General features: G+C 48.0%; 3 protein-coding genes across 4 annotated transcripts in view; 1 reads left to right on the top strand and 2 right to left on the bottom strand.

The window, feature by feature from the left end:
* Window positions 1–525: 525 nt before the first annotated feature.
* SLX1A (structure-specific endonuclease subunit SLX1A) lies at window positions 526–4,263 on the bottom strand. The gene is made up of 6 exons (XM_028703485.2): window positions 4,091–4,263; window positions 3,572–3,623; window positions 3,125–3,445; window positions 1,867–2,000; window positions 1,636–1,723; window positions 526–829 (listed from the first exon to the last, which is right to left on the bottom strand). Exons 1-6 carry the CDS (start codon window positions 4,261–4,263, stop codon window positions 800–802), a joined length of 798 nt encoding a protein of 265 aa, XP_028559318.2. The 3' UTR covers window positions 526–799.
* A 1,285-nt stretch (window positions 4,264–5,548) lies between these two features.
* BOLA2B (bolA family member 2B) lies at window positions 5,549–8,415 on the top strand. Its single transcript, XM_028703486.2, has 3 exons — window positions 5,549–5,708; window positions 6,450–6,547; window positions 8,126–8,415. The coding sequence occupies exons 1-3, from the start codon at window positions 5,634–5,636 to the stop codon at window positions 8,226–8,228; spliced, it is 276 nt and encodes a 91-aa protein (XP_028559319.2). The 5' UTR covers window positions 5,549–5,633; the 3' UTR covers window positions 8,229–8,415.
* The window catches only part of CORO1A (coronin 1A), a 79,588-nt gene continuing 67,242 nt past the window's right edge, over window positions 7,621–19,966 (bottom strand). For both annotated transcript variants that reach the window (XM_028702775.2, XM_028702774.2), the window contains exons 3-11: window positions 17,656–17,778; window positions 15,804–15,933; window positions 15,495–15,679; window positions 14,023–14,142; window positions 12,345–12,449; window positions 11,882–12,027; window positions 11,273–11,330; window positions 10,530–10,745; window positions 7,621–10,377 (exon numbers count right to left, since the gene is read on the bottom strand). In XM_028702775.2, the coding sequence (XP_028558608.2) occupies window positions 10,273–10,377; window positions 10,530–10,745; window positions 11,273–11,330; window positions 11,882–12,027; window positions 12,345–12,449; window positions 14,023–14,142; window positions 15,495–15,679; window positions 15,804–15,933; window positions 17,656–17,778 (1,188 nt within the window). In that variant the 3' untranslated portion in view covers window positions 7,621–10,272. The remainder of the gene's footprint in view (window positions 10,378–10,529; window positions 10,746–11,272; window positions 11,331–11,881; window positions 12,028–12,344; window positions 12,450–14,022; window positions 14,143–15,494; window positions 15,680–15,803; window positions 15,934–17,655; window positions 17,779–19,966) is intronic.

Below are 19,966 nucleotides of genomic sequence, written 5' to 3'. Positions count from 1 at the left end.
GTAAGTGCTTTAAACAGAGGAAGAAACTCATGCAAATATGGAGTACAACTATTGCCTTAAGAACCTACTGTATTTTACGAATGGTCAAGAAACATGCCATTTCCTTGTTCTGTATGAGCAGCCAGTGCAATAGGCACGATATAAAATTGTCCTAATTTTGGCCACATTCCAGGGCAGTCATTGTGAGCCTGTTGTTGGACTCCATTGGCCATCAGCCCCAGCCAGCAGGGCCAAAGGGCAGAGATGGTGGGAGCTGTATTCCAGCAACATGTGAAAGGCCACAGGTTCCCCTCCACTACTCTTCTTTGGGTGCTTTTTCTTGCTCTTCTGGCCCCAATTTGCTCTGCTCTGCCCTTTCAGTGTTTTGAATGCCAGTGGCAGAATTCCCACCATTGTCCCAGAGCACTGGAACATCCACCCTCCGTGGTTCCCAGCCAGAAAATCCTGGAGGACGGGAGCTTTCCATTCATCTTGCAAGTCTTGATTTCTCCCACCCCTGCTTTTCTTATTTCATAGACATCCTGCTGAGTCCTTCAGTCCTTTTATTTAATCATTTCACTTAAGAAAATTAATTATTTCACTTGTTAGTTGCATGATTCTGGGGCTGGAAGCTTAAAAGAGCCCAGATCCAGCCGTGGAAGAAGCAAACACAGGAGCTGATTCAGGGCAGAGGAAGAGGGCATGCTGGGATTTTCAGAAGGGTCACACAAAGTGTCGGAATTCCTGGGCACTCTTCCGCTGCCCTAAAGGATGAAAGGTCAGCCATGGGCAGCTTTTGCAAAAGCACAGGACTCCTCCTTCACAGCTGCAGCTCATTAGTCCAATGCTCCTGCAGCATAAAAGGAAGGAAATGGGTTAATGTGCAAGGAACAACATAGCGGAGTGGAACAGGTGGGGCTTATGCCAGAGGTGATGTGGCCAAATAAAGGAGGGAGAATTTAAGCAGCATAGGCAGGAGATTAACTTGACTGGAAGGAAAGGGAGCTGGTTGGAGGAGAAAGGCTTATACGGGACAGGGATGGGCTTAAATTATGACAAGGGTGTACAGTGGTGCCTTGCAAGACGAAATTAATTCGTTCCGCGAGTTTTGTCGTCTTGCGATTCTTCTCGTCTTGCGAAGCACGGTGTCGGGAAAGTTTTGGAAAAGCTTCAAAAACCTCAAAAAAGGCTACCACACCGCGTTCTATGAGTTGCTCCTCGAAGTCAAGTCGCAACTGTATTAACAGTGTTAAGAAAAAGGAAACAAACTTGCAAGACATTTCCGTCTTGCAAAGCAAGCCCATAGGCTTTCGTTTAGTGAGTTTTTTGTCTTGCGAGGCATTCGTCTTGCGAGGTACCACTGTACATCTATCTTAGGGTTTCCATACAGCCGGAATTTCCTAGACATAACCAGAATACTGCAGTCGGAAGCAGTGTCTGGGGGGAAATCGCTAAAATGCCTGGTAAAATCTGGACATATGGCAACCCACGTCAGCAGTATCGTTCTTGGCGATTTCCCTTAAAAATAGTGGACATTTAAAAATGTCCAGATTTTTAACTGTTTGAAATATGACAAACCTAATCTATCTGCTTGAACACAATATAGTTTCCAGCACAAACTAGTCAAATATAGAAATAGTGTCTAGAGGCCTTTACCTGGGAGGAGGTGGGATCAGCTTCTAGGTTGCCGTAACAGCCTTTATGGTGACGAACCAGGTCCCCCCAGAGCACAAGGTTCTTGCAGCTGGGGGAAAGGGGGAGAAAGCAGGATTTTCTCAGTGTGGTAGCTGGAGCAGGATGGGGCAGGCTCAGGGCCAGCATTTCAAATTCTGTCAACCTGCTCCAACTTCTTTTTAATTCTGCCAGTGTGCAGGAGAAGTTGCTTACCCCGGGCACTGCCCTTCGATTGGCAGGAAGTGAAGCGGCTCTTTCGCTAGGAAAGCACGAGACAAACAAGTCATGTGAGCAGCCATGGTGCAGCCAGGGTGGAAGCAGTGCAAGGGGATGTCATTGTCACCATCCTGCAGGGGCGACAAAATCCAAAACACAGTCCTTCTACCTTAATCCCTACTCCAGTAACAGACACAGGAGGAAACAGCACCAAATCCTCTCTCATAAAGGCGTTCAGCAATGGCTGTTTCCACCCCCCACCCCACTATCAGAGGCAGGGTGCCTCTGGGTATCACCTGCAGGGAATCACCAGGGAGGAGAGTAGTGCTGCTGCACTCCTGCTTCCCAGAGGCATCTGGTTGGCCACTGTGAGAACAGGACTGGACTGCATCGACCTTCGGCTTGATCTAGTAGGGCTTTTGCATTCTCCGACAGCCAGTGTGTCCTGACTTCAAACTTCCTATTCCCCCAAATTCAAATCTCCCCCAGATTATTTCAAAAGTCTGGCAACGGACACTCATTCCATAGATCTCACCTCTCAAACCATCCAGGAATGCCAGCTTCCAGCCCTCCTTCCCTGCCCCACTCACTCCAATCCATTCTCCTGCTAAAGGAGAGGCAGGGAACCTTTTCAGCCCTGATCTTTCTCTGTTCCCCTACCCCTGCGGCCCAACTTTGACAGGTGTCAGGAGCTGGAGTCAGGGGCAGGCCAGCAATAGAACACCTGGTGTCAATGAAGTTAACTCTTTATTCAAAAAAACCCAAAACAATGCAGGCCTAGTGATTGATCACAGCAACTCTTCCCAGTAGGTCTTGCCTCAAGGAGGCAATTGTGAGGACTGAAGGTCCCTGCCTCCCCACCGCTCTCTAAGGCTTCTACCGCAAGTCCTTCCCCAGGAACCTGAGGCTCCTTGGTCTTGTCTCTCTTTGCTCCACCCTCTTCATTCCTCTCCATGTTCTGGGAGACCAGAAGAAAGGGGGAGACTCTCTGGCTTTTCAGCAGCCTCCCTCCCCTCTGCTGCTGCGTCTGGACTGCTCTCTGCCACAGCCTCTTCCTGCTCACCAAGCCTTGTTCCCTCTTCAGCTTCCGACATCTCCCAGTCTGCTCCCTCTTTTCCCTCTGACCACTCACAGTCATCGCACCACCACTCCCCGGGCTCTGAGCCTTCTTCCCCAGCTAATGCCACTCCTCTGCATCCAGCCAGTCCATGAAGACAGGTGGGTAGGATACCAAATATCCTAGACCCAGCATTACCTGGAATTTTTTCAGACAGATGCTGCAGCGTTTTGGAGTAGCCACATTCACCTCTGGAGCCTTCACCCCCTTGGTCTTGACAGCTCGGACCTGCCCAAAAGCCACCGGCATGTGTAGCGGAGGTTCCAGGCCTGCAGGGAAGTCCCTGCAATATTCCTGCTTGAGCCAGCGGATGGTGAGGGGCAGACGGCACCAAGGAGCTGTTTGGAGCATGTGGGCTAAGACACGCAGGTGGAAGTCAAACTGGCGCTCCCGCGAAGTGCGGCGGGTCACGTGAGTGAGGCGGCGGGAGGAGTGCGGATGCTGCCAAGCCCACTCAAACTGCGTGGGGGAGAGAGGAAATCAAAGGAGGTTGCTTAGGTGTGTGTGGGACGAGCAGTTGTGGGGAAAGGAACCCCACTGCTAAAAAGGAAAAGGAAGGTGAGCGGAAATTGAGAAGGGCCTTACCCGCAGAGCAGCCACATCAGAAGGGAAACCGTGGATGATCAGCACCATGTCCCTGCAAGGAGAAAGGAAGGAAAATTTGATTTCCCAACATGCACAGCTTAGAAAGTCTAGTTCGCAGTATGCACTGAAGTCTCCTCAGAATGGTTGGCCTAGAAAATGGACATACTTAGATGGAAGACATAGACAGAAAAGGAAAATTTGAATGTCATAGCTCAGTAGTAGAATACATGCTTTACAAGCAGAAAATCCCAAGTTCAATTTCTGATATGTCAAGTTAAGGCTGGCCTGGGAAAGCCCCCCTCCGTCCACCAAGTATAAAACCCTGGAGAGCTGCGGCCAGTCAGTGGTCGACAACTACTGAGCTGAATAGGCCAAAGGTCTGACTTGGAATAACCATAGCTGTCAACTTTTCCCTATTTTTAAGGGACATTCCTTTATTCTGAATAGGATTCATCACAAGAAAAGGAAAAAGTTGACAGCTATGGGAATAACACGGCTTCCTTGGCTGTTATGCATTACCAAGGACCACGGCCACTCGTCTTCCAAGCCCCACCACGTCGCTTCCCGCCGTTGTGCTGATTGATGCGTCGCTCGGGATTGACAGTGAAGCCGACGTAGACTCGGCCATGGTAACGAGGATTGGTGCAGTACAGAAGGTAGACCCCAAAGAAGTTGCACACTTCCACCACCATGGCGACCGCCGAGGGCTCAAGCACGTCCAAGGAGACCTACAAGGAAGGAGAAAGCAAGCGTTAGGCGAAGAGTCCCGCTCTCTTCCAGCAATAACTGTTGTTCCTCTCTCACCTCTGCCCTTCCTTTGCTCCGACGCCTTCCCGTTTTCCACGCCGCTCAGTATAGGGCTGCCGCCTCTTCTCCTGGCAGGGCTCCTTTTCAAGAGATACGTGCAGGGCAGAAATCCAGCATCACTGCCTCTCCATGGAGGGGAGACTTGGACATGTTGGGCTGCTGCTTGTCAACACAGTTCTTGGAGGAAGAGCGGCCCAACGAGGGTTCTTTATTGCCATAGAAGGGAGAGCTGCACCTATTGAACCTCTGCCTGCCATGCAGCACTACCGGGATATAGTTCTTGCTTTAGCATTTCCCATCATGCCCTGCGCCTTTCAAACAGAGGCCCCTCCCTTTCCCATCATGCTCCGCCTGAGCCTTTCCGCAGTTTCCCATCATGCCCTGCACCCCACTTTTCTGTCCCCATCTCGGTCCGCTTGCTACCCGTCAACCTTCCACCTTAGGTCCGGCTAACCGTTTCTTTTGAGTTCGGCCTCGTTTGCATTCTATTGGCTGCGGCGAAGACATGCCCCGCCCACGTGGGCAACCTCCCGCGAGAGGAGCGGGTGACGTCACGGGGTGTGCAGGGAGCATAGACTTATTAAGAAAATCTTGTAAGAGATCTAATCGGAACTAGTGTCAAAGAGTAGCCGAGAACATTTTTTTTAAAGTCTATAATTCTACCTAAAGGCGCTTTTTCTTCATTTTCATCTTTAAGCTGTTTAACAGGGTTGTACTAAGATATATCTTTGTTTACATTTGAGAATATGGCTTGCAACAATTACAAAAAAAAAATAAACATTCAGATAAACGTTTCTGAATATTTTAACGAAGCGGTGTCAAACATGGAGGCGGTTTTATATGTCTCTAGTTCATTCCTCTGCACATCTACACAGAAGTAAGCCCCAATTAGTTCAATGCGTCTTAGTCACAGGCATAGGATTGCAGACTAAGCCTGCGATAGGCTCAAGGTGATGTCACTCTAGTCCTCTTTGGTAAAGTAATAATAATGATAATAATATCGATATATACTTTGCATTCAAATTTAGAAGAGGAAGTTAATTCAATTTCCCCCCAAAAGACTGCGACGGTGGGGCAGCTCTACTTTATTCTTTCTCTACGGTAAAATAAATTACGCGGAAGTGATGCAGGCACGCACGACTTTAGGTCGATGTGATTGGTTAGAGGAGACCAGGGGCGGATGTGACGTGTGCCATAGGCGGAAGTGGGGCGTTTGGGGGGGTTCTCTTTCATCTCGGGCGCTTCTCTGGGCAGGATGGAGGCGTCTGGCGCTCTCAGCGTGGAGGCCTTGCGGGAGCGGCTGCTCCAGGGGCTCGAGGCCGAGCATGTGGTAAGCGGGGCAGCCCCCCAGGGACCTTTGACCCGCCCCTCTTTCTCTGAAAAAGAAGCCGCCGCTTCCTTTGTTGGAAGAGCCATTCTGTCTCCTTTCCCTGCGTGGCTCCTGGACGCTCTTTATTCTCTCACAGCGCCAGCCTGGTCCGGGTTTGCTCGGAAGGAAGGGCTGCTGTGTTTAGTGAGCTTACTCCGAGGAAAGTGTGCACAGAAATATAGCCTCGCACTAGTTAGGTGTCAGCTTCAAATCTTGGCAATTAAAATATTGGGAGCTCAACTGAGGAGTGCAAGGAAAGAGATAAGTAATGCATCTGATAAATATTAAATTTTGTATAAAATGAGATCAAACCAGAATGGCTATCACCTAGATTCTAGGACCCGTGGGACGCCTTTTAGCATTGTCATAAGCGTGTCTGCTATTCCTAAGTGTTTTCCACTGAGCTTGCTGGGATTTACTTTCTATAATTCTACCTAGGATTGCACCCTTGACCAGCTTTGTGTGGTTCTGTAGTAAGATTAAGAGAAGTGGGTGTACCCTTCTTAGTAGGGAGTCGACCGTCACTGTTTCTGTTGTACGGCTTGGTACGCATTATGCACACACCTTGGTACTTGGCTTGGCTTGCTTTGTATTTTCAAGACACGCAGGTCGTGAAATGAATTTGCAAGGGGAGGGGTGGCCTGCGTTGACTCCTCTTCTAAACTCTGTATAATCAACCTTTTCCTCATCCCATTACACAAGGAGGTGGAAGACACAACCCCTGGACGCTGTGCCACAAGCTTCAAAGTCCTGGTAGTTTCCCCACGATTCCGAGGAAAAGCCCTGTTGCAGCGGCATCGGTAAGTAGGGAGAGAATGAGTTAGCATAGCTAGGGGGACTCTTTTCTCCTCTCACTGGCTGGCAGTGTCTCTTTAAAGACTCAGATTCTTGAGTCAAAAGACTCCCAAATAAAGTATTCTTTGTATCTCTCACCCGCTCTTGTCAGTGCTTCAGCTTCATGTGCTGTTCCTTACCCAGCAACTTCTCCCTTCCATGATTGTTTCATTCTTGCATTTACTTACATTTCTATCCCACCATTGCTACAGGGACCTCAAGGTGGATCACATGCCCCCTGCCTGATTTTACCTTCACAACAACCATGTGAAGGAGGGTTAGGCTGAGAGTGACTGGCCCAAGGTCATTCCGTGAGCTTCATGGCACAGCAGATGTTTGAATCTGGGTCTTCTCCTAGTCCAGTGATGGCCAAACTTGGCCCTCCAGCTGTTTTTGGACTACAACTCCCATCACCCTTAGCTAACAGAACTAGTGGTCAGGGATGATGGGAATTGTAGTTCCAAAACAACTGGAGGACCAAGTTTGGCCATCACTGGACTAGTCCAACACTGTTAGCTCTTACACCAGGCTCATTAGACCCCTGTCTAAATTACTTAACACACTGCACTTCTACAAAATTCCATTGCGTTCACAATTAATTATGTATATCTCAAAAACACACTCACTGACATTTTCTGTATCCTTGGAATTTATTAAATTGATGTTCTGATTTTTCATTAATGTGATCAAAGTGTCTAAATCAATGCTGCCTATAGTTTAATTATGTTAAACCAAATAGCACTTTATAAATATGCAAGACTCAGGAAATGTTTTACAAACTTTGTCCATAAAAACATGGTCAGTGATTATTTTCTGGAAAACTTGGAATCAATAAAATGCCTTTAATAGAGGGGGCTCTTATCTGGAGTTAGCCATTTGAGTTGTATTTAATAAACAAAACTAAATATGCATGTCATGTTAGGCTTACATGTGGTATAATTGTCTCTTCCAAAAGCACTTAAATGATTGTGTGTGTTATTGATCTCCCCCCCCCCCCCCCCAGTGTTGCTTGAATGTTTTATTCAAACAGACTGAAAGCTTTACTTGTAAATTTTATTTATTGGAGTACTTGTAAATGTTCAGACATAACAATTCAGTAGCACAGACTTCCCTTACATTGTTTAATTTTTAGGGGTGGGGGAAATGAAGGCACTGAAAACTAACATACTAACAGCCCAAAGTGCTGCATATTAGATACAGATGTTTCATTGTATAGTGGTATGAAAAAGTTAATTACCACTTTGAAGCCAACCAATTTGACTGGTATTGTACGGATTCCCCACATTACTAATCACATCTGCAGCCATTCATTTTTGGAAATGTCAAACATTTTCACAGAGAAGAGTGGAGAAACCGTTTCCGCACCACACCATTGACTTCTTGAATTAATCGGTTTGATTGTGTGCGTTCGAAGTTGTTGCTGGTAGCTAAAAATGGCCAGAGTGGTATTTTTAAAAATTACATTACCGGCTAAGATGCAGTCTAGAAGCAAGAATGCCCTTGGATTTTTGCCTATTTCCATCTCCTCTCCCCACCTTCCCTAGGCTGGTCAATGAAGTCTTAGTGGAGGAGTTGAAGCACATTCATGCCTTTGAACAGAGAACCCTAACGCCAGAGCAGTGGGCGGAAGAACAAGAAGCTAAGTGAGAGAGGAGCTCCTCTGCCCTGGGAAAGAAGGCGGCGGCAGCCCAGAGACCAAAACAAACCCCCAAGGGAATGGGAGAGGCAGCTGTGGAGCAAACATATGCAGTCGTGGGACCCACCCAGGTCTCCCCAGTGGGAATACTAGGAGGACTTGGAAGAGCATGTAGCAGAAAATAAAATGTAAAACCAGTTTCCTTGTGTGTTATATTGATCATTCCTACCTGTTGGACTCTGCTCTGAGCATCTCTGAAGCCAAGTGATCTAAACAAGGATAGGGAACCTGTGACCCTCCAGGTGTTGCTGGATTACAAATCCCATCATCCCTGACCATTGGACATTCTGGCAGGAGCTGATGGGAGTTGGAGTTCAGCAACATGGAGGCTCATAGGTTTTCCACTCCTGCTTTGACAATACCTTCCCATCCTGCGTGTTTCAGATTTTTAGGAGGGGGGAAGAAGGGGGGGCAAAGGGAACGGGGCACTAAGTAATTTTTTCCCTTTACCTATAGGTGAAAAGGTTCCAGCTACATTTTTTTAGTAAGGGTGCAAACTAACACTTTGTTTTTGTGGGTAGGAGATCATTGCTTGATCTCTTCTCTTTCTCTCCCACCCACCTGCCATTGATTGTTAAAAGAAGTCTTGGCCCTTAAAGAAGCGGTAAATGAGGTGGGATTGTTCTTGCAAATATAGAGTAAGATTTTAAAGTCCCAGGAGATAGAAGGGACCTCAAGGGTCATCTAGTCCAACCCTTCAATGCAGGAATCTTTTGCTCAACCTCACAACCCTGAGATGAAGAGTCTCATGCTCTACTGACTGAGCTAGGGAGACAAGAGAGAGGAGGGCAGCTGGGTGTAAAACAGTGGTTCCCAAACTTTCCCGACCACTTGAAAATTGCTGAGGCTCTTGGTGGACCACTTAACGAAATCTCCACCTGTTGTAGCAATTGTAATGTGTTGTGCTAGGGACTGCAGTTTGGGAACCCCTCTTATGCTGCCCTCTAGTGGTTAAACAAAACAGCTGTAGAAATATGGCTTGGTGTGACTGGCTACTGTATGTACTCCTATGACAAAAAATGGGAATAGTAGGGTTTTGATTGTGTTTGCTGTCCTCTGGGTGCTTAAAAGATGAGCTTGTATTATCTGATTGCGTTCTGGACTGAGGGGACGGGGAGGTCAGGCCACTTGGTATTATTAATTTCTAGCCTACCTTTCTGGAGGAGGTCTCTGTGATGTTTAAGAAGAGGTTAAAAATAAGTACTAGGCAAACCCCACTAGTACTGCCACACAATACAAGAAAACTTGATTGATCGTCGTGAGTTTTGACTAATATATAAACTTGCATATGACAATACTTCTAAAGAAACAAGCGTACTTTATTAGGTAATGCACACTTGCGGTTGTTGCAGCATACATCTTAAAAAGATATTTCCCTTCTCACACATAGGAGGGAATGTGTCTTCTAAGAGAGCCCTTGCTACCTGATTTTTAAAAAGAAGTACTTACTCACCCCATCCCCTGCAAGTTGCTGGCCAATAGAAACGTACCCCGGCCTAGTTAACCAAAATGTTCAACTGATTGTCAGTGAAACATTGCAGCCCTGGTTAAAACGTGAGACAAAACCACTGCAGGAAGATGGTCCTACAGCACTTCTACAAAAATCCTGAAGGTGGGTAAAGTTTTCTCAGGGGAGGCAGCAACATGGAGGCGGTGCCATGCATCTAATCTGGGAGCTGGGAGGCAATGTGGAGAAGGACGCCAGCAGGTCGTGGGGCAGAGGCGACTGGCGTGCAAGAACTTGGCAAGAGGGTGAGCTTAGTGCTGCCCAGGCAGAATCAAGGCAGCAGTGGAACCTGGCTAGCCAAAAGCAAAGCCCATTTGGAGCTGGCAGGCTGACTTTCTGCCCTGAGTTTGGGGGTGGGTGGTGCTTAATAATGCCCTGAGGATCCACCCATTTAAAAAACTGAAGGGTTTAAAAAAGACCAATGAAACAAAGTCCAGTATGACCGATGGAGAACAGCTATTGGTTGGGTGGCAGTGGAAGGGCGGGTGCTATTTCTTCACAATCTGCTCCAGCTCTGAGATGCGCCGTTCCTGTTCTGAGACAGTGGCTTGAAGCCGCTTCAGGTCCTCCGAGAGCTGCTCCAGAGCTGGACTCTGTGGGAAAACACAAGGCAAGCTTCAGTTATGACCCACAGCAACTGGTTCTTCCAGCTCTGACTCTGCCCCTTATTCTGATGACCCTCTGCCCAGACCCACTGGCCCAGTTCTGGTGGCGGCCCAGATCTTGGGCTCTCTCCCTTTCTTACCCCTGGCGCTGTCCCTTCGTGGGAATGTTGGCTTCTTTTGGGCCCTTGAAGGAGGGTCTGGTTGACCTTGAACTCTCTGGTCTTCTGGGGCGTGTAGCCGTCCTTGAGGGAGATGAGAATGGGGCTGGCGTTCTTCCCCGACAGCCACTCTTGGGAGGTCAGGGCAGCATCTGGGCCAGCTGTGTCAGGATACAGGTCCTCTTGGAACAAGTCTGACTGCAGAGAAGGCACACAAAGACACAGGCTGAACAGAAGGGGCAGATAGATCTAAAAGGGACCTCCCACTCTGTTAATGGGGAAAGAGCAGCAGTTCCTCTCCCTCAGGGGGACGACTCCTGGGCCTCGGTCCACCCTTCTGTCAAGGATTTCCTGAAAAAGTCCCTCCAAAATTCATTTATTTTTATTTATTTCATGGCATTTACATATTGCTTGAAAGAAAAGGGGGGGAAACCCCCAAAGTGGTTTATGAAAAGTTGAGAACAACAAATCCAAACTCAAATGGCAAGAGGGTAAAATGGATGCCTCAATTACATAGAACAAGGCTAGAGAATTATTTAGGGGCCACATTCCCTTCTGGGAAGCCTTTGAAGAGCCACATGATAGAGGTGGGAGGGGCCAGAGACAAAAGTGGGTGGGGCAATAAATGCAAATTTTGCCTTTAAACAGAAGTTGAGTTTCTGCAAAGACACACTGTGGATCTCCCCATCCTCCACGATTTACAGAACCCAGGAATCTCAGCTTACCTTCCGAGGCACAGTCATCGCAATGGGTTCACATTTCCTCTCGTGGAGCTTGTAAAACCTGAGAGAAGCGAGAAACACTTCTAGTAAGGATAAGCCTTGGAGGGGAGGGACGCGAATGCCCCTAAACTAAAGCCAAAGAATCTGAGATGTTTTGTTTTTGCCTTGATACAGGGAGGCAGGGTGGTGCAGTGGTTAGAGAAGCATTGACCCAACATGGAACTGGCTTGGCTGATGGGAGTTGTTGTCCAAAAGGTCTGGAGGGAGGGTGGATTGGTGTTTCAGACCAGGACTAGCAAAATGGGGGTTCAAATCGCCACCCAACTATGAAGCTCACTGGGCCCGTTACTATTTCTTAGCCCAGGAATGGATAACCTGTGTCCCTGTGGATGTTACTGGACTCCAGCTCCCATCAGCCCCAAGCCAGCATGGCCGATGGGCAGGGGTGATGGGAGTGGCAGTCCATCAACAAATAGAAGCCCACGGGGCAGCTAAGTTTACCTGGCAGGGGTGTTGGGAGGATAAAATGAGGCAGGAGGAAAGGGACCGGGAATGCCCTCCTCTGGGTGCAGGGTGGGAAGGGGAAGAAACATGAACGCGTTCACAAAATACCTGGCAATCTCGCACTTGCTGACATCCAAGCCTCGCTTGGGCATCCAGCCTCCTCCTCTCTGCGACTCCTTGGAGGTGAACATGGATAAGTAGTGCACAAAGGGCGCCTCTCCCGTCAGCTCAAAGTAACGGATGCTGCTGTCTCCCTGCAACAACGCAGGTAAATACAAGGGTTTGATTCATCCTCGTTATTCCAGAGCTTTCCCAACTGTAAACCCCCCTCTTCCTCCCTGTGAGCTGAGACGCCCTTCTAACAATTCCAGTGAAGGATGCGAAATTCTGCCCTCTCTTCGGAAGAAGTTTCTGTTCCCCTCGTCCTCTCTTGAAATGTCGGTTTCAAGCTCTCCCCTGCTCTCTTCCCTCAGATCACCACAACCCCCTCAATTAGCATCACAGAAATGGTGAACAGCTCCTCCGGAGTTCTGCTTCTAAATACCGACAGCCCCGTCCACCCAGGACTCACCTTGCCGGTCAGGTAAACCACGTTGGTGTCTGGATCATAGTAAGGCAGAAGGACTCCGCTGCTTGTGTCTAGCTCCTGGAGGGTTAATGGCTCCTCAGGTTTCCTCTGCAGAGTAAAAGTGAGAAAGCAAGTTAAATTTAAGTGGGTGGGAGCAAGAGTCCAAGGAGGAAGAGAGACTAGAAATCCCAAGTTGAAGGCAATTCTGCTTATGCAGGAGAAGCATATATTCTCATGTGGTAGAACCCCATTGCTGGATGAAGGGGTTCTCGAACCACAAAACATGGGGTTTTATCCAGCAAGGCTCTACTCACTGAGATTAAGGAACATACATTAGCCACGTGTATTGACTTCGGTAGGCCTACACTGAGGAGGATTAGATTGGAGATGGTTGCAGGCTCATAGCACAGTAGCCAAGGGACTCAGGGATTTTTCCCAGCCAGAACCCAGTTCCAGCACCTCTCAGATGGGCGCCATTGCCATTATAAGAGAATAAGCATTCATGATGGGCTTTTTGGAGCTGGCCGACCTGACCAGAAGAATCTGCAAACAGAAAGAGGAGGAGTACCAAGAAGAATGGAAGAAATTTAAGGATTATTTAGTAAAATGTTCTAAGATAATATAAGTAGCACTATCTGTGAGTACCAAATTGGCTTAGGAGTTAAATGTTTTAAATTGCATAATACTATGGATAGAATAGGATAAGAAAGAAAGATGTTAATTGACTAAGTTAATTTCATTGGAAATTAGTATTGGAAAACTGCTACAATGAGTCATATGGAAACTCAGCTAGAGGGATTTGAGGAAGTCATCTAACAATGGTAACAAAATGGGATTATAATAAGTTAGGATTAATGTTTGTATATTTTTTATATTGTAATGTTTTTTTCTTTCTTTTTTGTTGTTTATGTTTGTTATAAATTTGGAAAATCAATAAAAAAAAATTGAAAAAAGAAAGAAAGAAAAGAGAATAAGCATTCATGGTGAGTTCCAGCACTTCTTTTTCCAGAAAAATAGCACTGAAGAGACTGAACTCTGAATTAGGAGACCACATTTCCAGCAGAAGAATGCAGTTTTAGGTGAGCAGCCTCAGTACCAACACTCAGTCTGTGATGTGGGCATAACAGCTGGTATGTTTTACAGAGATTTTTGTCAGAACCGCTGACAAAATGAAGGGGAACCACATGCTTCATGAGCAAACAAAAGTGCAAAATAAATGCCACGTTATTCAAAAATCTTGTTCAAAAGAAAGTTAATGAGCATTAACTAGAGTACCTGTGATAACGCATGCAATTCCCCCAATTGTGTGTGTGTGTGTGTGTGTATTTGACTGCTAATTTGTCACTGCAGCTGCAGGGACTGAAGTCAACGAAAGCTTAAAAGCCGTTAGTGGCCTTTAAGGTGCCACAAGACACCTCGTCATTTTCACTGCAACAAACCAACATGCCTACTACTCTTTTGGAATCTGAAACGTGTACTACTTTTCTTTTAAAATGTTTTCTTTGTTTAATTATGTAGAGGAGGAGGGGAGCACAGGTGGCCGTGTAATGCCCCTACAATATACGGTATGTCCTTTTATTAGCAAGCCTCCCTTGAAGTGGGGGGGGGTCCCCTTCTCCATTACGGCAACAAAAGGTACACATCCTGACAATCGGAGAGGACAGCCCTCCTTTCTTCTCACCAGGTCCCACAGCGCCACTTGACGCTCACTCATGCGGCTGAAGCCCGTTGTGAAGAGCTTTCCATCGTTCACAGTAATCGCCCGGACAGGACGCGAGCCCTCGTGGGGGCGGGGCAGCTCCTGCGGTGGGAAGAAGAGGCAGGAGGAAGCATCAGAGACAGCCAAGACTTTGGCCACGCCTATTCCAGGTAGGCTCCGCCCACATCTATAAAGTGCCACTCACTAGGGAGACAGGTTCCATTTCCTCCCCACCATGCCTGATGGGTGTCCCTTGCTCACAGCTTTACAGATTCAGGACTCTCCAGTTAAATGGGTTGGCACCAGGTACCCGATGAAGCATCTCTCCCTGTTTAATCCATTTATGGCCGTGGAAGATGTTGCAACGGCCGCAATCCAATATTGTGTTTTTTTTCTTAAAGCACGAGGCAGAGTCATGGGTGATGTTTCTATTGGTGGCCAATAAGCTTTGACAAAGTGGAGCCTTTAACAAGATGTTGCCAATGGCTTCTAGACCCTCCATCCCATCCCAGGTTGTGGCCAGTCAGCAGTCCGTGCCCACTGAGCATGCTCAGTCCTAATTACACTACCTGGGACAGGGGAGACTTTCTGATGTATTTCCCTAAAGTTGTTGTTTTTTGTACTTCTGCAAACATTGGGTCCCCCCCCCCCCCGCCACTACTGCTAACTCCCTCTTATGCATGGGTGGTGCTGTTGGAGTGGCACTGTCAGAAAATCAAGATCACTGTAAGTATTATATATAGTATGATATTACAGGAGGTTAGACTAGTATTGATTTACCATATTGGCCTGAATATAAGCCTCACTTTCCCCCCAAAATCTAACCATGAAAAGTTAAAGTGCGGCTTAAATTCGTGACCTTACAAAAATTGGCTTTTACAATATTGCTGCTGAAACAGACATACGGTAAAACGAAACAGGTGTGAATGCCTGCGGAATTTTAAGGGAGCGGCTTATATTTGGGGCAATATGGTATTATTATTTAGCTTGTATCGACTGTATTTGTTATCACTTCTTTTTGGAAAATTCAATAAAAAGCTGTTAATAACAAACAAAAACGTATTCTGTGTGGGAGTTAAGAACGAAGCCTGCATATAAGCCAGGCTTCCTCAAACTTGGCCCTCCAGTTGTTTTGAGACTACAATTCCCATCATCCCTGACCACTGGTCCTGCTAGCTAGGGATCATGGGAGGCCAAAAACATCTGGAGGGCCGAGTGTGAGGAAGCCTGATATAAACTGTGGGACCTCTGATTCCCAGATCAAGCAACAGAGGGAAGCTAACTTCATCTGGCCCTGCCTTGTCGGATTCTGCTGTTGGCAGATTAAATTCTGGGATGGAGGGACCCTTTAGCTTAGCTTAGGGAATTATTCACTTGGTCTTGTATACTGATCTAGATTTGCCCCTCCTGCTGCCACAGGACACAGACTTCCCCAGCTAGCAGCTCGTACTTACGTTGGCAATGGCGCCTCCCGCTCGCGGGTCGAACACCCGAACGCGTTTGTCCCGGCAGGCCGTGCACAGCAGCGACCCGTCCTGGTTCCAGGCTGCGCTGTAGATGGCATCTGGGTGCATCTCGTCCATGGAGAGGGCCGCTTGCCCGACCCCCACGTCCCAGACCGTCACTGCATTGTCACAGCCTGCAAAAGAGAGCAAGGCCATCGATAACAAAGGACCAGCAATGGAAGGGAGAGAGGGTTGCGCGCCAGCCAGATTGCGAGTGCGGTGCTTCAATGAGCCCGCTGCGCACCTGCCGCTCGTTACCTGCGCTCAGCAGGAGGTTCTGCGCCGTCGGGTGCCACGTGACAATCCCCACCCGCTTGGAGTGGCCTTCAAGGGTCACCAGAGGATCGCTCAAGGACCTCACGAGGCCGGCTTCAGGCACTGCCCAGACCTGAAAGCAAGGCACCAAAGAGAATGGAGGACATCGGGAGCAAGAGGCATCCCCCTTCCTCGCTCCCAGCCATGCCTAGCCCATACCTGTGTCCCCTCCACGTTTGCCCATCTGCAGGGGCAGCCAGACCCATAAGCAAACCAGGAAATGGCCTGTTGGGGGCTCTATGTTTGCCAGTGGGTGTGATCTGGGTGAGAAATGCCCCCTGGGGTGTCAGAGAAGCTTTTAAGGCGCACTCCTTGAATTATTGCACCATGCCATTACCTGTGAGGTTCTGTAGGGCACTACTCAGATTTATTTGGGCTTGCAGGGGGTGGGAATAAATCCTAATAAGGGGGACAGCCCTTCTCACCTACCAGATGAATTCTTTTCTAGGTGACCTTTGGGTTATGTTTGGGTTGTTTTCAACTTTCACTCGGGGAACAGCCGCTTAAATCAATGGATCTAACTTGGTGATGGCCATTAACAGATCCATTCATTTCAATGGGTCTACTATGAGTAAAAGTTAGCTGAAGACAACCCTTTATCTCCCCCTTGAAGATACGCCCCCTTGACTTTTGGAACCCTTTCATGGATAGTTGGCTATAAGGTAAAGGACCCCTGGACGGTTAAGTCCAGTCAAAGACGACTATGGGGTTGTGGCGTTCATCTCACTTCAGGCCGAGGGAGTGTTTGTCCACAGACAGTTTTCCAGGTCATGTGGCCAGCATGACTAAACCGCTTCTGGTGCAATGGAACACCATGACGGAAACGCTGTTTACCTTCCCACCGGAGCGGTACATATTTATCTACTTGTACTGGTGTGCTTTTGAACTGCTAGGTGGGCAGGAGCAGGGACCGAGCAACGGGAACTCACCCCGTTGCGGGGATTTGAACTGCCAACCTTCTGATCGGCCAGCCCAAGAGGCTCACTGGTTTAGACCACAGCGCCACCTGTGTCCATATAGTCAGCTATAGTGTGGCGCTGGTAATGCCAAGGTTGCAGGCTAAATCCCTGTAAGGTACAGCTACATCTTCCTGCATTTCAGGGGGCAGACAATATGATCCTCAAGGTCCCTTCTGTGATTTTATCATTCTATGTGCTCCACCCTATTCCCTTTGTATCTGCCTGCCCATCCCATGCCTTTTCTCCCCAGCTTCCTGAGAGGAGGTAAGGCGTGGAGTGACAAAAGATAAAGGGTAATGGGACCCCTGACAGTTAAGTCCAGTTGCGAACGACTCTGGGGTTGCAGCGCTCATCTCGCTTTACAGGCCGAAGGAGCTGGCGTTTGTCTGCTTTGCAGGCGAACCAGAGCAGCGCACAGAAATGCCGTTTACCTTCCCGCCGGAGCGGTACCTATTTATCTACTTGCACTGGCGTGCTTTCGAACTGCTAGGTTGGCAGGAGCTGGGACTGAGCAACGGGAGCTCACCCCGTCGCAGGGATTCGAACCGCCAACCTTTTGATCAGCAAGCCCAATGCTCAGTGGTTTAGACCACAGTGCCACCCGCCTCCCTGGAGTGACAAAGGGGAGGGCAAAAAAAAACACCCCTCAACCTGCACAGGTTCCGTCAAGCACTGCCCACCAGTGCCCCTGTCTGGAAGCACCCTAAGCTCCTCCCCCAACATCTCCCTCTAAGCCCCACCCACTTGTATCCGCCCACCCTGCTCTTGGCAAATGAGCCCAGCTCCTACCTTCCCCCACCCCCACCCCTTTTCCCCATCCAGCTGCTCCCACTCACCATAACGCTGCAGTCCTCAGACCCACTGGCGATGATGTGGTCGTTGTGGGGGCACCACTCCACATCCAGCACAGGGGCTGTGTGACCCGAGACCACCGGGGCCGCCTTATCCAGGCGGCCAGTCTGCAAAAAGGAGGAGGGGAGAGAGGGCCAAGTGAGTTTGACTGGATATACTTCAGGGTGAAAAGGCCAATACTTCATTTAAATCGCTTACTTATTGCTAGCAGCTAAACTTGTGATAAGCCTGCCTTTGGGGGGAAACTTGAAAGGGGCACCCATATCTAATTGACTTAATAGAGTTTGGCAGCTGGCCCCAGTAGAGAAAGTGGCCGACAAAGAGATTGAGACATAAAAGTCTCATTTACAACGGAAGGGCCCTGTTCTTCTGATTACATAAATAATAAAAACAGCCCTGAACTTTTGCAGACATCCAGATTTTTGGGGGGTTGTCCCAGGTCAGTAGTTCTCAAAGGGTGTGGCAGGAGAGGATGGCAAACGTGGCAGGAAGATTCAAGGGCTATCAAAGAAAGATTTAAACAATTCGGTAATATAGCATATTCAGTAATATAGTATAGTATAGCCAGGGCCAGTTTTAGGTTGATCAGGCCCTAAGCTACTGAAGGTAATGGGGCCCGTTATATGTCCAGCTGTCCTTTGTCAACAACAAATTGTTGCTGTTTTTGTGTTGAATATATGCTATATGGTAATTTATGGACCTAATAGGTATCTTATGCCATTTGCTGTATCTAGGTATTGTTTTATTTGATTTTTTAATCTTATATTTTGGAAATGTACATCCAGTTTTTCCCCCTTTACATTTTTTGGGGGCCCTCAAGAGAGTGGGGTCCTAAGCTATAGCTTGTTTAGCTTATACGTAAATCCGGCATTGAGTATAGCATCTAATTGATTCTTTTGGAATATGCAACCAGAAACAGTATCAACTTTGCGGCTGCTAATACACCCTGAGAGGCACACTCCATTGTTTCTCGAGAAAGACAGATTCCAACAACAGCTAATTGTTTCATTTTGTTTTCCAATTTATTTCTCACTAATAAAAATTTCGTAGTGACACTGAAAGTGTGGCCCAGAGAAAAAAATTTGGAGAACCAATTAATTCACAAAAGACAGTTAAAATCCCACAAATGAACGGTGTTTATTTCCAGTGCCTCTCAATGAAACTAAAGCACTGTTTCCCCCTCTGGTTATGGGCCTGCAATAAACCACATTACACAAACTACCTGGCAGGTACTAGCCCCCCCCCCAACTCCATCCCTGTTATAGACATGTAGGAGATTCCACAAAACATGCAAAGGTTTGGAAATCCAGAATCAGCTCGCCCCAACACAAGCATCTAGAATGGCAAGGAAGAAGTAGGAGTCCTAGACTCCAAAGTTCCCCCAGTGCTGACTTGCCAGCATAGTTCCCCCTTCTTCCCGGCAGGTCTTGGCTGCCTTCCCTGACTTTACAGCAGGCAGAAATTCTTCTGCTTTCCAGTGTTGGCAGATGGCACAGGTTCAAGTTTCAAGCAGAGTTGGGGAGGCATTCCAGGTAAGGCCCCAACTCTGATGTAACTCATTCCGGTGGTGGCTCTCCAGTCCAGATCAGGGTTTCTCAGACTTTAGAGCCGAGATGTGGAACCCTGCGGCCCTCTTGACAACTCTGGACTACAATTCCCATCATCCCTGGCAACTTGCCATGCTGACTGGGACTGATGGGAGTTGGAGTTCAATAACACCTGGGGCAGGACCTAGGTTCCCCATCCCCTGCTTGTAGAGATGAAGCATATTACATTATGAAGATTAAGCCTATTACTTTTCTGCCATGATGCAGTGCTCGCTCCAGAATTCTGAGGGGTGAGATTTGGCCGCTGCCCAATCACTTGCCCTCTCCTTGCAGGACAAAAGGCACACCTGTTCCTCAGAACAGGCTTCCACGAGCTGGCGCCTTCCAGACATTTTGGACCACAATTCCCATCAGTCCCAGCTGTGGAACAAACAGGCAAGGCAAGTGGAAGATGCAATTGGATCTCCTCACTCTTGGAGGGGGGCAGATGAGGACTGAGCAACAGCAGCAGCAAGGAAGTGGGCGGGGGGGTGTCTGGGGGTCCACGGCAGTGGCGACCCCTGACACTGGCCCCACCCTGAAATATTATTCACAGGAGTGCAATCCCTTTTCAAAAAGCTTAGGAGCCAACAAGATTTCTTCTCTTAAAACCTATCTTCATTGAAAGTTTTAAGGCTTTTATCTTCGGGGTTTGTGTTTTTTAATGGTGATAGTTTGCTGCATATTTGCTTTTAAATGGTTTTGTGGG

This window comes from Podarcis muralis, chromosome 13 (assembly GCF_964188315.1).
Source record: "Podarcis muralis chromosome 13, rPodMur119.hap1.1, whole genome shotgun sequence".
NCBI classification, from domain to species: Eukaryota; Metazoa; Chordata; class Lepidosauria; order Squamata; family Lacertidae; genus Podarcis; species Podarcis muralis.
Note: the sequence above shows the minus strand (reverse complement) of the source record. Positions and strands in the feature narration are given on the sequence as shown.